The sequence below is a fragment of the Stegostoma tigrinum genome, chromosome 23, assembly GCF_030684315.1.
Source record: "Stegostoma tigrinum isolate sSteTig4 chromosome 23, sSteTig4.hap1, whole genome shotgun sequence".
Classification (NCBI taxonomy): domain Eukaryota; kingdom Metazoa; phylum Chordata; class Chondrichthyes; order Orectolobiformes; family Stegostomatidae; genus Stegostoma; species Stegostoma tigrinum.
Window position 1 is genome coordinate 46,043,449 of NC_081376.1, and position 19,704 is coordinate 46,063,152.

The 19,704-nt window shown below is 42.7% G+C and overlaps 1 protein-coding gene across 1 annotated transcript in view; it reads left to right on the forward strand.

The window, feature by feature from the left end:
- Positions 1-453: 453 nt before the first annotated feature.
- Positions 454-19,704, forward strand: part of nubp1 (nucleotide binding protein 1 (MinD homolog, E. coli)) — a 75,848-nt gene continuing 56,597 nt past the window's right edge. Inside the window, exons 1-3 of the mRNA XM_059654134.1 lie at positions 454-568; positions 7,322-7,426; positions 7,526-7,659. Coding sequence (XP_059510117.1) covers positions 538-568; positions 7,322-7,426; positions 7,526-7,659 — 270 coding nt within the window. The 5' untranslated portion in view covers positions 454-537. The remainder of the gene's footprint in view (positions 569-7,321; positions 7,427-7,525; positions 7,660-19,704) is intronic.

Here is a 19,704-nt window from a genome sequence, read left to right on the forward strand (position 1 = left end):
CCCCATCCCCCTCTCTGATGAAGGGTCTAGGCCCGAAACGTCAGCTTTTGTGCTCCTGAGATGCTGCTTGTCCTGCTGTGTTCATCCAGCCTCACATTTTATTACCTTGGATTCTCCAGCATCTGCAGTTCCCATTATCTCTAGAAGCTTATTGTTAGGTTTTACGAAGAACAGGTTACAAACAGCTTGGTTTTACCTGAACCAGGGGCCGGGGACAGAAAGGAGTTGGTGACACAGGTAGTTAAATTCATCTGCCTATTGATAGTTAGACACACCAAAGTAAAATCCCAGAAATCTGCTAGATCCAAAACCAGCAGTGTGATTGCAGTTTATGGTCTGAATGTTCTATCTTAACTCAAACCTATGGATAATATGGGGGAAATGCTGTTGCAAATTTTGGTTTAGAGCAATTTTCAGCATTTACAATGAGAAGTGATGTTCCTCTCACAGGAACGTTTGCCAGTGGCGCTGGCGGAGGTCGGTACAATTCGTTGCTGCACCAAGGCACCGGAAGTGCGGCTCCAGGACGACGCGAGTATGGCGGACGTCCCAAGCAACGCGCCATCACGTGAGTGCGGGGTCAGGAGCGGAGCGGGATTCCCGGGCGTTAAATTGTTGAAGTTTACAGAGAACACCGACAAGTGGGGAGAGGAGACCGGAAACAGAACCAACACCAATCGCCTTCCCCACTGGCCATGGAGTGAGGGTCAGTCACTGACCCCGGGGACAGTCAGAGGGTGAGGGTCAGTCACTGACCAGGGGGACGGTCAGAGGGTGAGGGTCAGTCACTGACCAGGGGGACGGTCAGAGGGTGAGGGTCAGTCACTGACCAGGGGGACGGTCAGAGGGTGAGGGTCAGTCACTGACCAGGGGGACGGCCAGAGAGTGAGGGCCAGTCACTGACCCCCGGGGACGGCCAGAGAGTGAGGACCAGTCACTGACCCCCGGGGACGGCCAGAGAGTGAGGGCCAGTCACTGACCCCCAGGTCGGCCAGAGAGTGAGGGCCAGTCACTGACCCCCGGGGACGGCCAGAGAGTGAGGGCCAGTCACTGACCCCCGGGGACGGCCAGAGAGTGAGGACCAGTCACTGACCCCCGGGGACGGCCAGAGAGTGAGGGCCAGTCACTGACCCCCGGGGACGGCCAGAGAGTGAGGGCCAGTCACTGACCCCCAGGTCGGCCAGAGAGTGAGGACCAGTCACTGACCCCCGGGGACGGTCAGAGGGTGAGGGTCAGTCACTGACCAGAGGGTGAGGGTCAGTCACTGACCAGGGGGACGGCCAGAGAGTGAGGGCCAGTCACTGACCCCCGGGGACGGCCAGAGAGTGAGGACCAGTCACTGACCCCAGGGTCGGCCAGAGAGTGAGGACCAGTCACTGACCCCCGGGGACGGTCAGAGGGTGAGGGTCAGTCACTGACCAGGGGGACGGTCAGAGAGTTAGGGCCAGTCACTGACCCCCGGGGACGGCCAGAGAGTGAGGACCAGTCACTGACCCCCGGGTCGGCCAGAGAGTGAGGACCAGTCACTGACCCCCGGGGACGGTCAGAGGGTGAATGTCAGTCACTGAGTGGGGGATGGTCAGAGAGTGAGGGTCAGTCACTGACCCTGGGGAATGAACAGAATCAATAACATCCACCTACCCTGGAATGGTCACTGAGTGGTGACAGATTACTCGACTGCTGGACTCCCAATTGATCCCCCTCAATATATCTCAGATTGTCCGAACTCCTGACTGTTTCTGAGCATGCTGCAAATCTCATTTACCTATCATCTGATACTGCTTGTTGTATTTTCAATCTCCTCTGTCAGCTTGTCCATTTTACAATTCAAATTTTTCCATGACCACATTGTCCTTATCTCTGTAACCTCATCCAAGCCTGCAACTCCTCCAAGACCTCACTATTCCTTTATTCCTGGCTCTTGCACGTCCTTAATTTTCATCATATGCCCAAACACGTTGATTAAAAATATCTACAAGGACAAGGAACTTATCCAACTTACTTAAGGAGTTCTTTGGTTAATTTCAAGGACATTTTCTAACCAAAAAAAATCTTGTTTATTAGGAAAGCCAATCTAATCCACCATCCACTGTGATAAAATGTTTTATTAGTGCAAGGGAATTTAAGGGACAATTTAAGGCGAGACAGATTAAAGGGATGACACAAAGCTGTTAGAGTAATAGGGGAGTCGACGAGCAGGGAATGTTCACTTAAGATTAAATATGAGATTTCTGTCAGGCAGGAGAAGTATTTTTACATCAAGGGTTATGAGACTGAAAAGTACTACCAAAAATTAAAGCAGAGATCACTTTGACATGTATAAATAGGGTGAAAGAAGGGAGAGGTATAAACACTTTATCTGGCATTTTTCTCCCTACGTTGGAAAGTTCTATCATCCAAAAGCTTAAGTGAAATAAAATTGTTTTGTTTTGACTACGACTCGTATTGAAGATTTACACTAACACGATGAGGTGGAACCGGCTGCTTTTGTCTCTCTGGATGTGACGTAATATCTTGTACTGATCTCCATTCCTGAAAACCTTCATACTATAGATTTTTTCTTTGAAAATGAAGTGAGATAATGTTAACTCACATGCTTAAATTTACAGTAATGACATAAGCAGCCAATTTGCGCTATTCATATAATTGTGTACAATTATTTAATTCAAATAAAGCATGCACTAAACTGTGCAATAAAAATATTATCTATCTTTCCATCATCATTGGTTTTAATAATATATTGCACGTGGTGTATGACATATATCCTTCAACTCATCATATATAATGTTATGTGAAATACATCACTATTATCTGTGCACTTCTTGTTTGAGGCTTATAATGTGCAAAATATCAATTCCCATATCAATAATGAAAATGGATTTTCCTTTAAACTAGTCTTTTTTTCCACCAGATTGCCACAAATTGTTCAAAAAATACCCCTTTAATCATCACTTTTTTCAGCACCTGAAGTTTCTGCTTGATGTGATAAAGGTTTAGAGTATATTATTTGGAAACTTTGGTTTGAAAATAGAGGGAAATGGGTTTTTGGCTTTCAGCTCTGTGAAGATGACTTGTATTGTTTTAACAAGTCAGAAATTTTTTTAATAGCAGTGTGTTAAAACCGCATTTCTAGAAATCATGTGGCAAGCAAAATTAATAGGCAAGCCATATACTGAGATAGTTGCTGGAGTGATAATGGGAACTGCAGATGCTGGAGAATCCAAGATAACAAAGTGTGGAGCTGGATGAACACAGCAGGCCAAGCAGCATCTCAGGAGCACAAAAGCTGACGTTTCGGGCCTCGACCCTTCAGAGAGGAGTGTTGACTTAGTTGATCCTTTAGGATTCAAAGGAAAAAAAAATTTAGAGGCTTGAACCACTTTCTGTTCTGAGGAAAAGACCCTAATGCTATCATGCTGTTTAGCAGCATCAAAATAACTGAAAAAACCTGAGTGTTTATCTCATAGAATTCGGTGAGAAAATGAAGTGAGTTTAGCCAGTGTGTGACACAGGAAGAGAATCACATCTCCGAAAGGTGATGAAAGGAGGCACTTGTGATCTCATCAGCTGAGTAAGAATTTAAAGAATTAAGAAAGGAGTGATATTTCATTGGGCTGACAATAAAGCATATTGCTGGGGGAGAATGGTTGAATCTTTTGCTGCTTGTAAGATCATTCTGAATTAGATTAAAAATATATTTTGCATAATAAACTTATGTTCTTTTGTTAAAAGTACATAGTCAGCCTCATGTGAACATATTCAAGCACTGACCACCGTGGTAACCAAATTGCAAAAGGTCTATCAGGCCAGGTTTCACACTGTGATTTGACTTGTGTAGCACTGCCATCAGCTGCAATTATTTAGTTTAATCAAAATGAGTTTAATCAAAATATGACCTGTTTTTTCAAATGAAACTGATTGAATGTATGCATTGAGTTGTCTTTTGGTGCCCCCATTGCAATTCTGACTTGAATGTTTCAGTCTGTTTCAAAAGAGTGAACCTAAAGTTTATTTTTGCTAGCTGTCTGATTTCTGTGAATGAATTTGAATTGTGCTTTCTGAGCATTATAGAGCATGTATGTTCTGCGGTGTTTTGCAGGTACCTTTTCTGATCTAATTTTGTCTTCAGTTTCTACCACTTCCAATAATTTAAAGAAGAGTAGGGAATATATCATAAAAATAATTGAGGTTAAAGTTATCCGGAGACTTTTAGAAAAGAGAACACGTATTTTACTGAGGAAAATGAGTGTACTAATGACATACCTGCAACTTTGTTGTGAAAATGTCAAATATTATATTAAGCTGAGAAAATGAGATGTGATCCTTTCTCATGCTACTGTCCATTATCAACAGAATAACAGCAACTTAATTTTAGTGCCAAATAATTATCCTCAAATATAATTTGACAAAAACAGTTGCTGGCGTTACTAAGATATTATACTGAGGCTGAGATTCTAGCTTGTACAAATCCATGGTCCAGGAACAAATTCTTGCCTAGGAAGATGTTTGGTTTCTTTTCTGATTCTATTTTTTGAAGTTATTGAGTTTTAAAAGCAATGTCATTAGAAGGCAGACACATAGGAAAAGATGCAGAAGGGATGGTGAAATTACAAAGCTATCAGTCATTGAGGGAGAGAGAAAAGGAATAGAAAGAATGAGAACCAGAACTAGGAGCAACTGGGTGAAACATTATTGAATGTGGGACCTTCTGAGAGTGATTGCCAAGAAAGAGATATGTTAAAATAGGGGATGATTGATGAAGGGACTGAGGGCAGGCCGCTAAATTACAAAGATGAGGAGAGATTATACGTCATTGAAAGTGTAAACTGTGATTCTTTTTATTTATTCAGGGGATGTGAGTGTTGCTAGCTGGCATTCTCGCCAGGTCCCTATTTGGCCTTGAGGTGGGTGTTGTGAGCAGGAAGTGGGAGTTGATAGAGAAAATAGGTGTTAAGAAAGGAGAGGATCTGCTGAGGGCTGGGCGGCAGAAGAGATAAACTCATTCAACATTAAAAGTATGCGTATGTGTACCTCTTATTAATTTTTTTTGTTATAAATTCCTGAATCCACATTGAGAATTAAAACTGCCTACGTATATTATTAACTTTACACATTATTTTTACATTCTTTCCCTTCTCACTAGACCCTGTGGAGGCACTTCAGACACACTTACTCTTGGAATGCTGCAATTACAATTTAACGAATTTACCTTGGCAGCCTGCAATATAAATGTCGACATAATAATTTATCATTAGAAAAATGAGATGAATGACAAAATATAGAAATTAAAATGGAGATTGAGCTATGCTTGAATGTTCTAATTTCTAATGTTGCTTCATCTTAAACCTAAACACATTCTGATGTCATGTGGAGCATAATGGGAGATTGACTGGTTTATTTTTTCTTTATTCATTCACGGGATGAGGGCGTCACACTCTAGGCAGCATTTATTGCCCATCCCTAATTGCCTAGAGGGCAGTTCAGCATCAACCACACTGCTGTGGGTCTGGAGTCACATGTAGGCCAGGCCAGGTAAGGATGGCAGTTTCCTTCCCTAAAGGACATTAGTGAACTAGATGGGTTTTTCCTGACGATTGACAGTGAATTTATGGTCATTGTTAGACTTTTACTTCCAGATATTAATTGAATTCATGGCAGGATTCAAACCCACACCCCCAGAACATTATCTGAGTCTCTAGATTAACGGTCCAGTGATAATACCATTCAGCCATCACCTCCCTCAATCTGGTGGACCTCCTTGATGCACAAGAAGAGAGCCTGAGAGGCCTCCACTTCTGGTTTGGATTTAGGCCCATTCAATTCTCATCCACTATCATTCGTTTCACTTCACCCAGAATAAGAAAATTGAATCAACTTGGTTTCCAATTTTCACCCTTTCTTCAAATAATCCATCGCTAATTCTTCACCTTCAACTTGTCTATCTCCATTTCTCGGAGCATGACAAAAGTTCACGTTGCCTTCACCTTCCTCTCCCACCAGTCTCTATAATCAGTAGATTATCCTACACCATTTCCATCACCTCCTCCTGTATGATGCCACATTTTTCCTTTTCACATAAGAGCGAGTGCAGGCTATTTGGCCCCTCCAGCCTGCTCTGCTACTCATAAGTTCTTGGCCCTAACTTCCACAATCCTGCCAACCTGATTACCTTTAACTTGTTAGCCAAGAAATTCAGCATTCTGAAGGGACCATTCCCTCTGCGATGTCCCTGCCAACTCCAGAGTCACCCCCAACACCACCTTTTCTTCCCATTGCATTTCATGTGCAAGTGCAAGAAATGCACTGTATGCCCTTTTACCTCAACCCACGACCATGTCCCCAAACACATCCCCTGGATGAAACAGGAAGTCACCTCTATTTTTTCAAATATAGCGCTGCACATTTTCTGATCACAACATGGTCTTCTCTTCAGTGGAAAGACCAAACACACATTGGACATTGTAGAATACCTCCATTTGTCGGCAGGACTGATCTGGATCTTCACATTTCCTGTCTTTTTAATTCTTCACTGGGTATGGGGGTGTGGTGTGGATCTTGAGTAGGGGAAGAGGGGGGTATCAGGTCAGGTGATAGGGAATGGGAGGTGTTGGGTCCAGAGTGGGGAAAGGAGAGGGAGCACGGGATTGAGGGTGGAGTGGTAGGAGTCTATGTTGCTTGGGAGTGGTTGAGGTAAGTATGGGTCAGTCAACTATTCAGGAGTTAGACTATGTATTTCATAATCTTAACTCTTTCTGACCAACTGTTCTACTTTATTTTATTGCAACCCTTCAAATTCTCTGATTTAATTGGCTATTTTCAAAAGGTCCTAGGCATGAAGAAATTGCTGACTGGAGTCTTCAATTTCTGGCGCAGTTCCTTCAGAGTCTCCTATGATGGAGAATCCCTATGTGCAGCTCCCATCTATGCTGAAGTAACGAGTGTCCAGCGGATACACTGAGACCACATCTCTATCCTTTCCGTTCGGTTTATTCTCACTGCCCAATACTCTGACACTCACGATAAGATACTAATTGAAACCAAAAGAACTGTGGATGCTGTAAATCAGGAACAAAAACAAAGTTGCTGGAGAAGCTCAGCAGGTCTGGCAGCATCTGTGAACGAAAAACCAGAGTTAATGTTCCAGATCCGGAGTGAGACATAAGAGGGTTCTGAGGAAGGGTCACCAGACCTGAAGCGTTAATTCTGTTTTTTCCTTCACAGGTGCTGCCAGACCTGCTGAGGTTTTCAAGATACTAATTGATGTTACCTATTGCTTGTAGTTTATCAGTGGCGTTATATATTTTCTTCTGTTATGTTCTAGATTGTCCAGGAACAGGCAGTGATAATGCCGGTAAAGCTTCAGCTTGCCAGGGCTGTCCGAATCAAGCTTTCTGTGCCTCAGGTGCCTCTAAAGCTTCAGATCCAGGTACGTCTTAAAGTGTAATTTTGCTCACCATTAGCTAATTAATGTGGATACTTTCCTGAATGTGAAATTCCTTTCTTTTGTTTTTTTTTCCCCCTGCAGCTATTCAGGAAATTAAGGAGAAGTTGGCATCTGTTAAGCATAAAATTCTGGTTTTATCTGGAAAAGGTGGTGTTGGCAAGAGCACTTTCAGTGCACACTTAGCCCATGGAATAGCGAGTGATGACTGTAAACAGGTAGAGAGTCAAAGTTTCATTACGTTTATTTCTTCATTTTGCAACTTGCAACAGGAGGGAGTGTTATTTCCTGAAGACTTTTAAAACCTAGCAGATATTAGCTTGTTCCTCATCCCCTTGTTTCCCCTGCTGCATCAGCCTAATGTCCTTGCTGCTGTGTTCCCTTTCTCTCTCCTTTTATTCATCTAATTGTACTTCTAAATCTCCAACCGTCTGATTTTTGCCTCTCTATTCACAGTGCCATTTTTACAGATGCTGATCTGCTTCATCATAACCTCACCTTTGATTTCCTCATCTACATAAAAAGCTTTAACCTCTTCTGTCTCACCCCGGTCATTCCACTGGTTTGCCCTGAAGCCTATTCCCTTAAACGCAAATCACACAGACTTGAGCATACTGTGTCATACAGCGCGGAAACAGACCCTTCGGTCCAACTCGTCCGTGCCCACCAGAAATCTCAATCTGACCTAGTTCCATGTGCCAGCATTTGGTCCATATCCCTCAAAATGCTTCCTGTTTATTCATGTACCCATCCAGATGTCTTTCAAATATTGCAATTGCACCTCCACTTGCTATAGCAGCACGAACCATGCACGCACCACCCTCTGCATGAAAAAGTTGCTCCTTAAGTCGCTTTTACATTTTTCTCCTCCCACCTTAAAGCTATGACCTCTACCCCACCCCCAGTCTAGGAAAAAGACTATGGTTGTTCATCCTATCTATGTCCCTTATGATTTTATAAACCTCTGTAAGGCCACTCCTCAGCCTCTGACCCTCCAGGGACGAAAGCCCCAGCCAATTGAGCCATTCCGTTTAACTAAAAAAAACTCCCATCCCAGAAAAAACCTTGTAAATCATTTCTGCACCATCAAATTTAACAACATCTATCCTATAGGAAGGTGACCAGAATTGTACGCTATTCTAAAAGTGGCCTCGCCAATTTCCTGCACAGCTAGAACATGACATCCCAACTTCTATACGCATTGTTACAACTGGTTTCTCCATTGACTGCTAGGTCTGGGTGGACCTCACAGGCACTACTGGATCTTGCTATTTACCTTTCAAACTGCCTGTGACTCCAGAATCATCCTAAAATCCAAAGATAGCTCCAGACTTCTATTCTCCACTGCAAACCATTTACTTCAACCCCTCTCTCCTACCTCTCTGCCCTTGTCTCAAACAAGTGCTAGGAGCTCATGAACATGTCACTAAGCTTGAGACAATTCTACCAATTGTCTCTGAGGATTTCTTTCTGAACTGCTCAGAGGTTTTCCCCTACTCTAACCTGAACCTTGCACCCTTCCCTACTTTCTCCTTTTAGAAAGACTTTGCCCGTGAGGCCCAACAAATCTGCTCAGAAAACTTTGCCTTGCCTTGTCAGCACTTGTAAACTATAAGGCTTCATCCAAAGTCTCTTTCCTCTGCTTGACCGTGAACCAGCCCTCCTAATCCATGCCAATCTTTCCTGGTGTGCCATGGGGCTGTATAAATGCAAGTTGTTGTAGCTAAGTTAATAATTTGAAATTTGAGATGGATTTTTTTTTGTGAGCTAAGGGAATGGAACAAGGGAAGGGATTGATGTGGTTAAAATGCAAGTCAGCCATGATTTTGTTGAATGATAGAACAGATTGGAAAGGCTGAATGGCTTCCTCCTGTTCTTGTGTTACAATCAGTGGGTGTGTCTTTAACTGCCAATAATAAAACAGAACGCAGAGACTGGCATGCTTCTCCAAAGTGAATGCTAATCCTTTAAGCAAAATGGTTTTAATCTTCCTCACTGGTGGAATTGTGATTGTGTGTTCCGGCCTTTTCTATGTTTGTGATCGCTTTAATGAGAACTGGCATCGCCTCGACATCCTGCATCTTGGTGATTCTCTTCTGGTTATTGGGACTACCTCCTCATGTTGTTAAAATTCATTCTAGGTGGGAAGAGTGGACAGATCAGGTTGGCAGCTTAAAAAAAGTAGACACTTAGGATTGCAAGAAAGATTTGTTCTGAAACACGTGGGAAAAATGCATTCCTCTTCCTGAAGTGACCGTAAGCAAATGCATATTTGATCTGTCATTGCAGAAAGAAGCCTTTGCGTCCACCCCCACATCATGACTTTGCTGTCTGAACTGTTCCCAAATTGCAAAGTAAATGATGGAATGAATTTGAGTGATTCACCAGCGTGATTGTGTGTGAAAAAATTTCTGCTTAAAGTAAAATCCCTCCTAGCAGTCATCCAAAATTGCAGGGTTTTATGCGTCTTTCCAAAAATACTGCAAGTGCTGACAAACTGACCACATATGTGAACCTCACAATGTAATGGGCCCCTTGCATTCTCCACCCTATTTCCATGACTTAACCACACTTGACAACAAGCGTTGCTAAGGAAGAAAATATAGCAAAGTATTTCAGCAATTTGTGCCGGAGGAGTAGTGGGGAAGACACAATGGTGCAGACTTGTTCCAAAACCTTTTGTGGCATTAGTGAAGGAGGGTAGGGGAAGAATAGTCATGGTCGGTTGTTATCAAACAATAATATACACTTTGTTGTGAAATGGAGAAAATATGCATTGAAAATTGCTATGCATAGTAGAAGGCTTCCTCCCAGTTTTTATCATTGTGTGGTTATTGTGGAGCCTGGTATAGAAGGAGAAAATTCAAAATTAGGAAGTCTAGTGGGTTTTGTCCATTCAGAGGCTGTTTTGTTGCTCGCTAACGTAACAAGATTTGGAAAAAATATTTACGTAGAATTACATTTACTTTTACAGGACTGAAAAGGGGTACTTGGCCTTACAGACCTTTGCAGTGGTCATGCTTTACACTACCAGGTCCCATTTTACTAAATCTTGCCCAATCATCATATATTTTTTATTTGTTCAAGAGATAAATAAAAATAAATAAAAGATAAAAAGAGATTCAAGAGACTTTTCCCCAGGGCAGGATTGACTGCCACGAGGGGTCATAGTTTTAAGGTGTTAGGAGGAAGGTATAGAGGAGACGTCAGAGGGAGGTTCTTCACCCAGAGAGTTGTGAGCGCATGGAATAGTTTACCAGTGGTAGTCGTGGAAGCAGAGTCATTAGTGACATTTAAGCGACTGCTGGACATGCACATGGACAGCAGTGAATTGAGGGGAATGTAGGTTAGGTTATTTTACTTTTGGATTAGGATTATTCCACGGCACAACATCGTGGGCGGAAGGGCCGGTACTGTGCTGTACTTTTCTATGTTCTATGTTCTAGATCTTTTTATTTATTCAGGGGATGGGGGCATTGCTGGCTGACCCAGTACTTACTGCCCATCCCTAGTTACCCTTGCAATGGTGGTGGAGCTGTCTTCTTGAACCTCTGCAGTCTATGCGGTGTAGTTACAGCCACAGATCTGGGTGTCATAGGTAATGTCAACATTCATTGAATCAATGTCCACCCTTATTTGCCTCTGAAAAAGTGTTGGCAAATCAGCCTTTTAAACGATTGCACTTTGCGTGGTGAAGGTTCACATGCTGTAAATTTAGTTATGATTTTGACCTAATGACAGTGAACAAATATAGTTTCAAACCAGGTTGATATATAATGTTCCCACCCATCTGCTGCTCTTGTTCTTTCAGCTGGTAGAGACTGCAGGAGCAAATTACAGCAGATGCTGGAATCTGTAGTGAAAACAACAAATTTTGGAGATCATAGCAGGTCAGACGGCATCCATGGAGAGAGAGCAAGTAATGTTTCGAGTCTGGATGACTTTTCATCAGAGCTGAAATGAAGTGCGGAGGGGACTGCATTTATGTTATAGTTTTGGAGTCAGGTGCTGTTGGGGTAGCGTGCTGGTGGAGAAAAGATGTTGATAGTTCAGAATAAGTGATCGGAATGTGAGAGTGGCAAAACAGTGGTGTGTCTCTTTGAAAGGACAAGACAGTCCCACTGGGATGGGGGGAGGGGGGAGAGAACATCATAACAGAATGTAATGAGCTGAAAGAAAGGAGATGGCTCACAGCATGACGATGTTGAACTCAATATTAAGCCCAGAGGCTGTAAAATGTTTAGTCTGAAGATGAGATGTTGTTCCTCCAATTTGTGCTGAGATTTACTGGAACGCTGCAGTGTGTTGAGGACAGATGCGTGGGCATGTAAGCAGGACGGTGTGTTAAAAAGATCAGCTGTGGGATTGTGGGCTTGGCACATGCTGTTGAAGAAGCTTTGATGCAGCCACAATGAACAGGCGGTGGAGGAAGTGAATATTTAAGATGGTCAGTGTAGTACCGACCAAGCAGGCTGCTGTAGCAGTTATGGTGTTAGACATGTGGAGACTTGTTAAAGTTACACTCATCCAGAAAATGGCGAGGATTGCATCACACTCCCTGCGACTACTGGTTTTTAGATAATGAAAAAGCTTTGGAGAGTTAATTTCAAATTTCTTAGAATAAATCCCCAGGACCTGAACAAGCGAATACCAGGACATTGATGGAAGCTAGGGAAGAAATTACAGGACCCCTAGCAAAGATATGTGTATGATAGACAGCTATGGGTGAGGTGCCAGAAGATTGGAGGGCAGCTAATGTGTGCCTTTATTTAAGAAAGACTGCAAGGAAAAGCCAGGGAACCACAGACTGGTGAGCCCAACATCATGTTGGGAATCATAGATTCGGAGAATCCCTTATGTAGAAGTAGACCATTCAGCCCATTGTGTCCACATTGACCCTCCAAAGAGCAACCCACCTCGACCCAGCCCCACCTATCCTATCCCTGTAACCCTGCATTTCCCATGGCTAATCCATCTAGCCTGCATATCCCTGGACACTATGGACAATTTAGCATGGCCAGTCCACCTAATCTACACATCTTTGAACTGTGGGAGAAAACTGGAGCACCTGGAGGAAACCCACACAGGTACAGGGAGAATGTGCAAACTCCAGACAGATAGTTGCCTGAGGCTTGAATCAACCCTGGGTCCCTGGTGCTGTGAGGCAGCAGCTCTAACCGCTGAGTCCCTATTCCATCCAAGTTGTTGGAGGGGATTCTGAAAGACAGAATTTACATGCATTTGGAAAAGCAAGGACTGACTAGGGATAATCAGCAAGGCTTTGTGCCTGGGAAATCTTGTCTCACAAACTTGGTTGAGTTTTTTGAAGAGATGACCAAGAAGATAGACGAAGGCAGAGTAGTAGACGTTGTCTACATGGATTGTAGCAAGGCCTTTGACGAAGTTCCACATGGTAGATTAGTTAGTAAGGACAGACCACATGGGATCCAGGGGGAGCTAGCCAATTGGATGCAAAATTGGATTGACAGTAGGAGACAGAGGGTGCTGATAGAGGGTTGTTCATACTGGAAGGCTGTCACCACAGATGTGCTTCAAAGATCAGTGCTGGGTCCTCTGTTGCTCATCATTTGTGTAAACAATTTGGATGAACATACTGGAGGCATGGTTAGTAAGTGCAGATGACACGAAAATTTGTGCTTTGGTAGACTGTGAAGAAGATTATCTAAGAGTTTGATCAACTGGGCCACTGGACTGAGGAATGGCAGATGGAGTTTAATTTAGATAAATGTGAGGTTTTACATTTTGGTAAGGCAAACCAAGTTTGATTAATAAGGCGAGGCTGGATAAGCTAAGACTTTTTTCTCTGGAGCATAGGATGCTAGCGGTTGGCTTTATAGAGGTTTGCAAAATCATGAGGGACATAGATAAGGTGAGTAGCCAAGGTCTTTTCCCCAAGGTAGGGGAGTCCAAAAGTAGAGGGCAAAGGTTTCAGGTGAGAGGAGAAAGATTTAAAAGGGACCTGAAGAGCAACTTTTTCACACAGAGGGTGGTGCATATATGGAAAGAGATTCCAGAGGAAGTTGCAGAGATGAGTTACAGTTACAACATTTAAAAGGCATTTGGATGGACACATAGATAGGAAAGGTTTAGAGGAATATGGGCGAAATGCAGGCAAATGGGACTACTTCAGTTGAACGAGATGGGCTGAAGAGTCTGTTTCCATGCTGCATGATTCTAAGTCAGAACGTAAGTTATCCGCTGTAAAAAATTCCAGCCTCTGAACCCCAGGAAGTTGGCAGCAATGGTAATGCCATTGAATGTCAAAGAGATGCCGTTAGACTTTCTCTTGTTGGAGACGCTCAGTGCATAGCATTAGCATGGCTCAAATGTTACTTGCCACCTATTAGCCTAAGTCTGCATGCCATCCAGGTGTTGGATGCAAGCACAGACTGCTTCACGACTCGGAAGTTGCAATTGAGATCTAGATTTTGGGGATGGGGACTTCAGGAACTGAAAATTGTTGTCTTAACAGTAAGCGTCCCCAGTTCGGACCGTATGCTGGACAGATCATCATTTAATGAAGCAAATGAAGATCATGGGTCTAGGACATTATCCTAAGAAACTCCTGCATTGCTCTGGGGCTGAGATGATTGGCCACCAACAATTCCAGACAATAAAGAATTTAGACCCAGGTTCCCATTGACTTTCATGTTTACTCAAGCTACTTGCCCAGTTAGTCCAATGCTGCCTTGATGTCAAAGACAGTCACTGTCACCTCTTCAGGGATTCAGCTTTTCATTCATGCTTGCAGCTGGGTAATTCTGGCAGAACTCAATTTGAATGAGTAAGTGCCCATGGTGACACTTTCCATCCCCATAACAATAATGAAGAGATTGATGGGACAGTAACTTGATGAATTGGATGATCTTTGTGAATAGGATATATTTGGCAATTTTCCATTGTCACTTGTGTTCCGGTTTTGTCATTACACTCACACAGCTTGGCTGGAGGCATGACAGACCCTGGAGAACAAGTCACCAATATTGCAGTTATGATATTGTTGGCTATATAGCTTAGGCATGCTGGTATATCTAGACATTACTTGATGTCGTTTGGCAGGAATCATGTTTATTGAGATCTAGATCTTGAGAATGCGGACGCCCGGAAGAAAATTATTCTATCCTAATTTGTGCAATTACAGTATGTCCTCGTTGTGAAAAGGGCCTTAATGCAATGTCGCAAAGTACAGATTTTAAATTGTAGCACTGCTTCTGTAAGTTTTGCCTTATCTGTTTGCAATTCTTGGAAACTATAAACCTGTTCTTTTATCCAAGTTTTTAAAGATCACTCCATTGATGAGAAATTCAAATGGAATGCAGGCTGTACACTGCCTGAGTCCAACAAGGCATGAATCCTCATTAAAGGAACCAATTTTTCTGCATCCAGGTTCTTGAACTAGTTGATTGGAAAAAATGGGAACTGCAGATGCTGGAGAATTCCAAGGTAATAAAATGTGAGGCTGGATGAACACAGCAGGCCAAGCAGCATCTCAGGAGCACAAAAGCTGACGTTTCGGGCCTAGACCCTTCATCAGAGAGGGGGATGGGGAGAGGGAACTGGAATAAATAGGGAGAGAGGGGGAGGCGGACCGAAGATGGAGAATAAAGAAGATAGGTGGAGAGAGTGTAGGTGGGGAGGTAGGGAGGGGATAGGTCAGTCCAGGGAAGACTGACAGGTCAAGGAGGTGGGATGAGGTTAGTAGGTAGCTGGGGGTGCGGCTTGGGGTGGGAGGAAGGGATGGGTGAGAGGAAGAACCGGTTAGGGAGGCAAAGACAGGTTGGACTGGTTTTGGGATGCAGTGGGTGGGGGGGAAGAGCAGGGCTGGTTGTGTGGTGCAGTGGGGGGAGGGGACGAACTGGGCTGGTTTAGGGATGCAGTAGGGAAAGGGGAGATTTTGAAACTGGTGAAGTCCACATTGATACCATATGGCTGCAGGGTTCCCAGGCGGAATATGAGTTGCTGTTCCTGCAACCTTCGGGTGGCATCATTGTGGCAGTGCAGGAGGCCCATGATGGACATGTCATCTAGGACTAGTTGATTGTTTGTTTTAAAATCTCTCTCTCGGTTAGGCTGTGGTATAGAATCATGCAGCATGGAAACAGACCCTTCAGTCCAACTCATAGATGCCGACCAAATTTCCCAAGCTAAACCAGTCCCATTTACCTATGTTTAGCCGATATCCCTCTGAACTTTTCCTATTTATGTACCTGTCCAAATGTTTTTCAAATATTGTAACTGTACCTGCATCTACCTCTTCATCTGACAGTTCATTTCACACACAAATGACCTGTGTGTGAAGAAGTTGACCCTTGGGTGCCTTTCAAATCTTTGTCCTCTTGCCTTAAACCTATGCCCTCTAGTTTTAAACTCTTATACTCTAGGGCAAAGACCTTTGCTATCATCCTGTCTATGCCCAGCATGATTTTATATACCACCTACACTCCAGTGAAAAAATTCCCAGACTACGCAGTGCCTCATTAAACTCAAAAACCTCTGGTCTCAGTAACATGCTTGGAAATCTTTTCCGCATCCTCTCCATTTTAATAATATCCTTCTGATAGGAAGACAACTAGAACAGGACACAGTACTCCAAAAGTGGCCTCACCAACATCTTGTGCAAGCACAACATGACGTCCCAACTCCTGGATCTTGGTATATCTAACAATAATAAATCAATTCAAATGGGGGCAGGGTTTGAGCAGGTATGATAGAGGAAGAGGTTCTGATTGCCTTACTGCAGGAAGGATATTGGTAATTGGAGACAGTGCAGAAATTTCCACACTGAAGTTAACATTCACCAGGGTCCTCAGGTAATAACATCGCGAAATGGTTGTTGCTTCTTGTCAGCGAATCTTGATGCTGCTAATGACTGCAGCTAAAGGATGTTTAAATCAAACACAGTTTCTCAATGTAGCAGTGCTGTGCAGCATAGTGGCTCAGTGGTTAACACTGCTGCCTTATAGCAGTAGGGGCATGTGTTTGACTCCACCCTCAGGTAACTGTCTGTGTGGAGTTTGCACATTCTCCCTGTGTCTGTGTGGGTTTCCTCCAGGTGCTCTGGTTTCTTGCCACAGTCCAAAGATGTGTAATTAATGTGGATTTGCCGTGGTTAATTGCCCCTAAGTGAGCAGGAATGTGTAGGTTAGAAATGGCAAATATAGTAGGCGGGGGACGGGTCTGTGTGTGATGGTCTTTGGGGGTTTGGTGAGGACTTGTTGGGCCAAATGGCCTGTTTCCACACTGTAGGGATTCTATGGACTGTCGTTCAGAATACAGAATTTGTTGCCAAGTGATTCCAGCTGTTGTCCCGTGTTTGCTAGCAGTTGACTGCAGGAGGTCTGGGAGAAGGTCAGTGAGTTTCCTTCATTCCTTTATGAGGAGGAATTTTTTTTCAATTCTTTCATGGGATATGGGCTGGACAGCATTTATTGCCCTTCCCTAATTCCCCCAGAAATGTTGCTGGTGAGCCACCTTATATGGATCAAAAATTAATAGTTATAAATAGTTGTATGCAGAAATGAAAACAGTTGGAAACTGAATAATTCCAAAGAGTTAATGGGATTTGTGTTGGAGGGAAATGTGCAAAAGATTACATATTGTGGGTAATTAATATAATTAATGTATTAATATATAACTGTAGATAAAATGTGCACATAATTAATATTCATGGATACATTTTGACAATTCTGGATTTTGCTGAGTTATTTTACTTATGTTCCCAAAACCATGCCCCTCCCTCCGTATCTGCAGGCCAGCATAGAAAGATGTCTTATGCCTTCCACTACACATCTTTCATGGTTAATCAATAAATTAGTTTCTATCATCTGCCTTTATTGCAGTAATCAGGTCCCATGAAGAAACAGTGTTGATGGGTCTATGTTGTTTTCAGTGAATAAACGTACAAGATCCCCTGGCAAATTCTGATGTTTACATTTCTGTATTAAGACAATGGCAAAGTTTGTTTTAGACTGTGGAATTTGGCATTTAGTTAAATTCATAGCCTGTTGTTTGTTAAGCTATGGTAATTTCTTAATGAATTGTACTGTTAAGAGAGAGCGTGATCTAAAAAATAAAGTTGGCATGAAAGTTTAATTGAAATATTGTTTCACTGACATAATTAAAGCACAATTGAATTCACAGTATACTTTCTAGTTGCAAATATTTAGTTATCAGAGCAATTATTTGAATTCAAGGAGCGTAGTTGTTATTAATTGTCATATGTAACCACGGTTACAGGGAATTCTACAGCAGTAAACTGCAGTGTGAAATGTGGGGATCTTCAAATTATTACAACTGCAAACCTGCTGATACCTGTTTGTGTGGTAGAGTTGGCAGACACCGATGCGACTTATCTGTTTGATCTGATCAGGTGGAGCCAACAGAGTCAAAAGGGTTCTGAGTGCAAGCTGTTTTTATGGAGTAGATTTTGTTTTTAATTGCAAGAGAATTTGAGTAAAGCAATAAACATTTTTCATGGAATTATATCAAAGTTGCACCCTATTTCGTTTTTGCTGATAGTGAACTGAATTGTATGTGATGTCAAGGCATGTTGATGTCCGCCACGTGCCTGGTTAAGGGAAAGCTGAGGGTATTTTCCATTCAGCCTGATAGTTGTAATCTGTTGCTATGATGACTCATTTTGTGTTGTGACTCACTTAGCAACCGAGTCAGATAGGATGATTTGCATTAAAAGTATCCATGGTCAGAGACTATTTACTGTTGCTACAGTTTTGAAACCACGAAACATTTGCCAACGACAGCAGCAGTATGTTGCAAGCCAAAGTGATGGCTAATTTGGAATTCTGCTTTATTCTTGTTAAGAGACCTCTGGTTTGAAAAATGTCCAGTTATCTCTGTGTAGCATTTGCCTCACATTCCTGTTTGAAACTCCCTGTTATAAAATGGGGACTTTCTTGAGCGCTGAATATTCTTCCTGCTTCCTGAAATGACCCTGGTGGTTTTTGAGATTTGTATTAATTTGTTGTCAGTTTTATAGTATAGAATGGAATTGCACTAATTTGTATGCTCATTTATGTAAGACCATGAAAGTCAGCAGCAAGAAGAGACCCTTTAACTTCTTTGTAAAGTACACTTGGAGCTATATTCCAGAGCCGAAGACCCTATTGGACATTGTCCCTCTCCTATTCTTTAAGACACCAAAATAGAGATATTTGGTCATTTGACTTCATTTCCTCCTATTTCTTTCAAGGTTTTTATTCCATTCTCCCACTTTCTTCACTTCCATTTCATCCATTTTTGACTACTGTTTTATGTACCATTGCTTCTGCTATCATTTTTTTCTTCCACAAAGGAATCTCCTTCATCATGGTTGACTGGGCTGTCCATGTTGTCCAGGTCTTTTCATACCCCACCCCTCCCAGAGGACTGTCATAGGACTATCATAGATTTCACGTGTCCAAATCATCCACCCCAGTAGCCCTCACATTAAAAGGGTCATTTTCAGGCATTCTTGCCATCTCCAGAAAGATGTTGCTATCAAATGCATTTTCTTCTTTCCTGATCTCTCAATACTCTGAAGGGACCACTTCCTTTGTGACATTCTGGTCACCATCCCTAACCACACTCCTCTCTACCAACTCTCCTCCACATTGCAGCTTTCCTACTGCAAGCGCAGGAGATACATCCTGTGTATCTTTTGCTTGCACCCTTCACACCAAACTCCTTCCTACTGAAAAAAACAACTTACATGTACCTCATTCACTTTACTACACTGTCACCACTGCTTATGATTTATACTGGGAAGACCTAGTGCAAGTCAGTGTTTGTGGAGAGGCTCAGTTCAGTCCACAACATGACCCTGAGTATCTGATCACTCAACATTTTAATTCACAACTTTCTGATCTGTCTGTCCTTGGTCTCCTACACTGTTGTAACAAAGTTTAACATATCTTTATCAGTTGGGCATTTTACAGCATTTAGGACACAATAATTTCAACACATCACAGCCCCAACATTGCTCTGTTCTGAGAAAAAAGGCCATTGCCCAGAAATGTTAACTCTAGCTATCTCTCTATACAAGTGCTGACTCTCCTAGGTATTTCACCATCTATTTTTATTTCACATTTTCAGCATCTGCAGTATTTTGCTTTCGTCTTAACTGAATTTTAGAGTCAGACCAGACCAAAAATGAAGCTTGAATTTAGACATGAAAAGTAAGTGCCACCAAGTGGGTACCAGTGCCTGCAGCACAATGTTAGGTTGTTTGCACTTAGAGACAGATA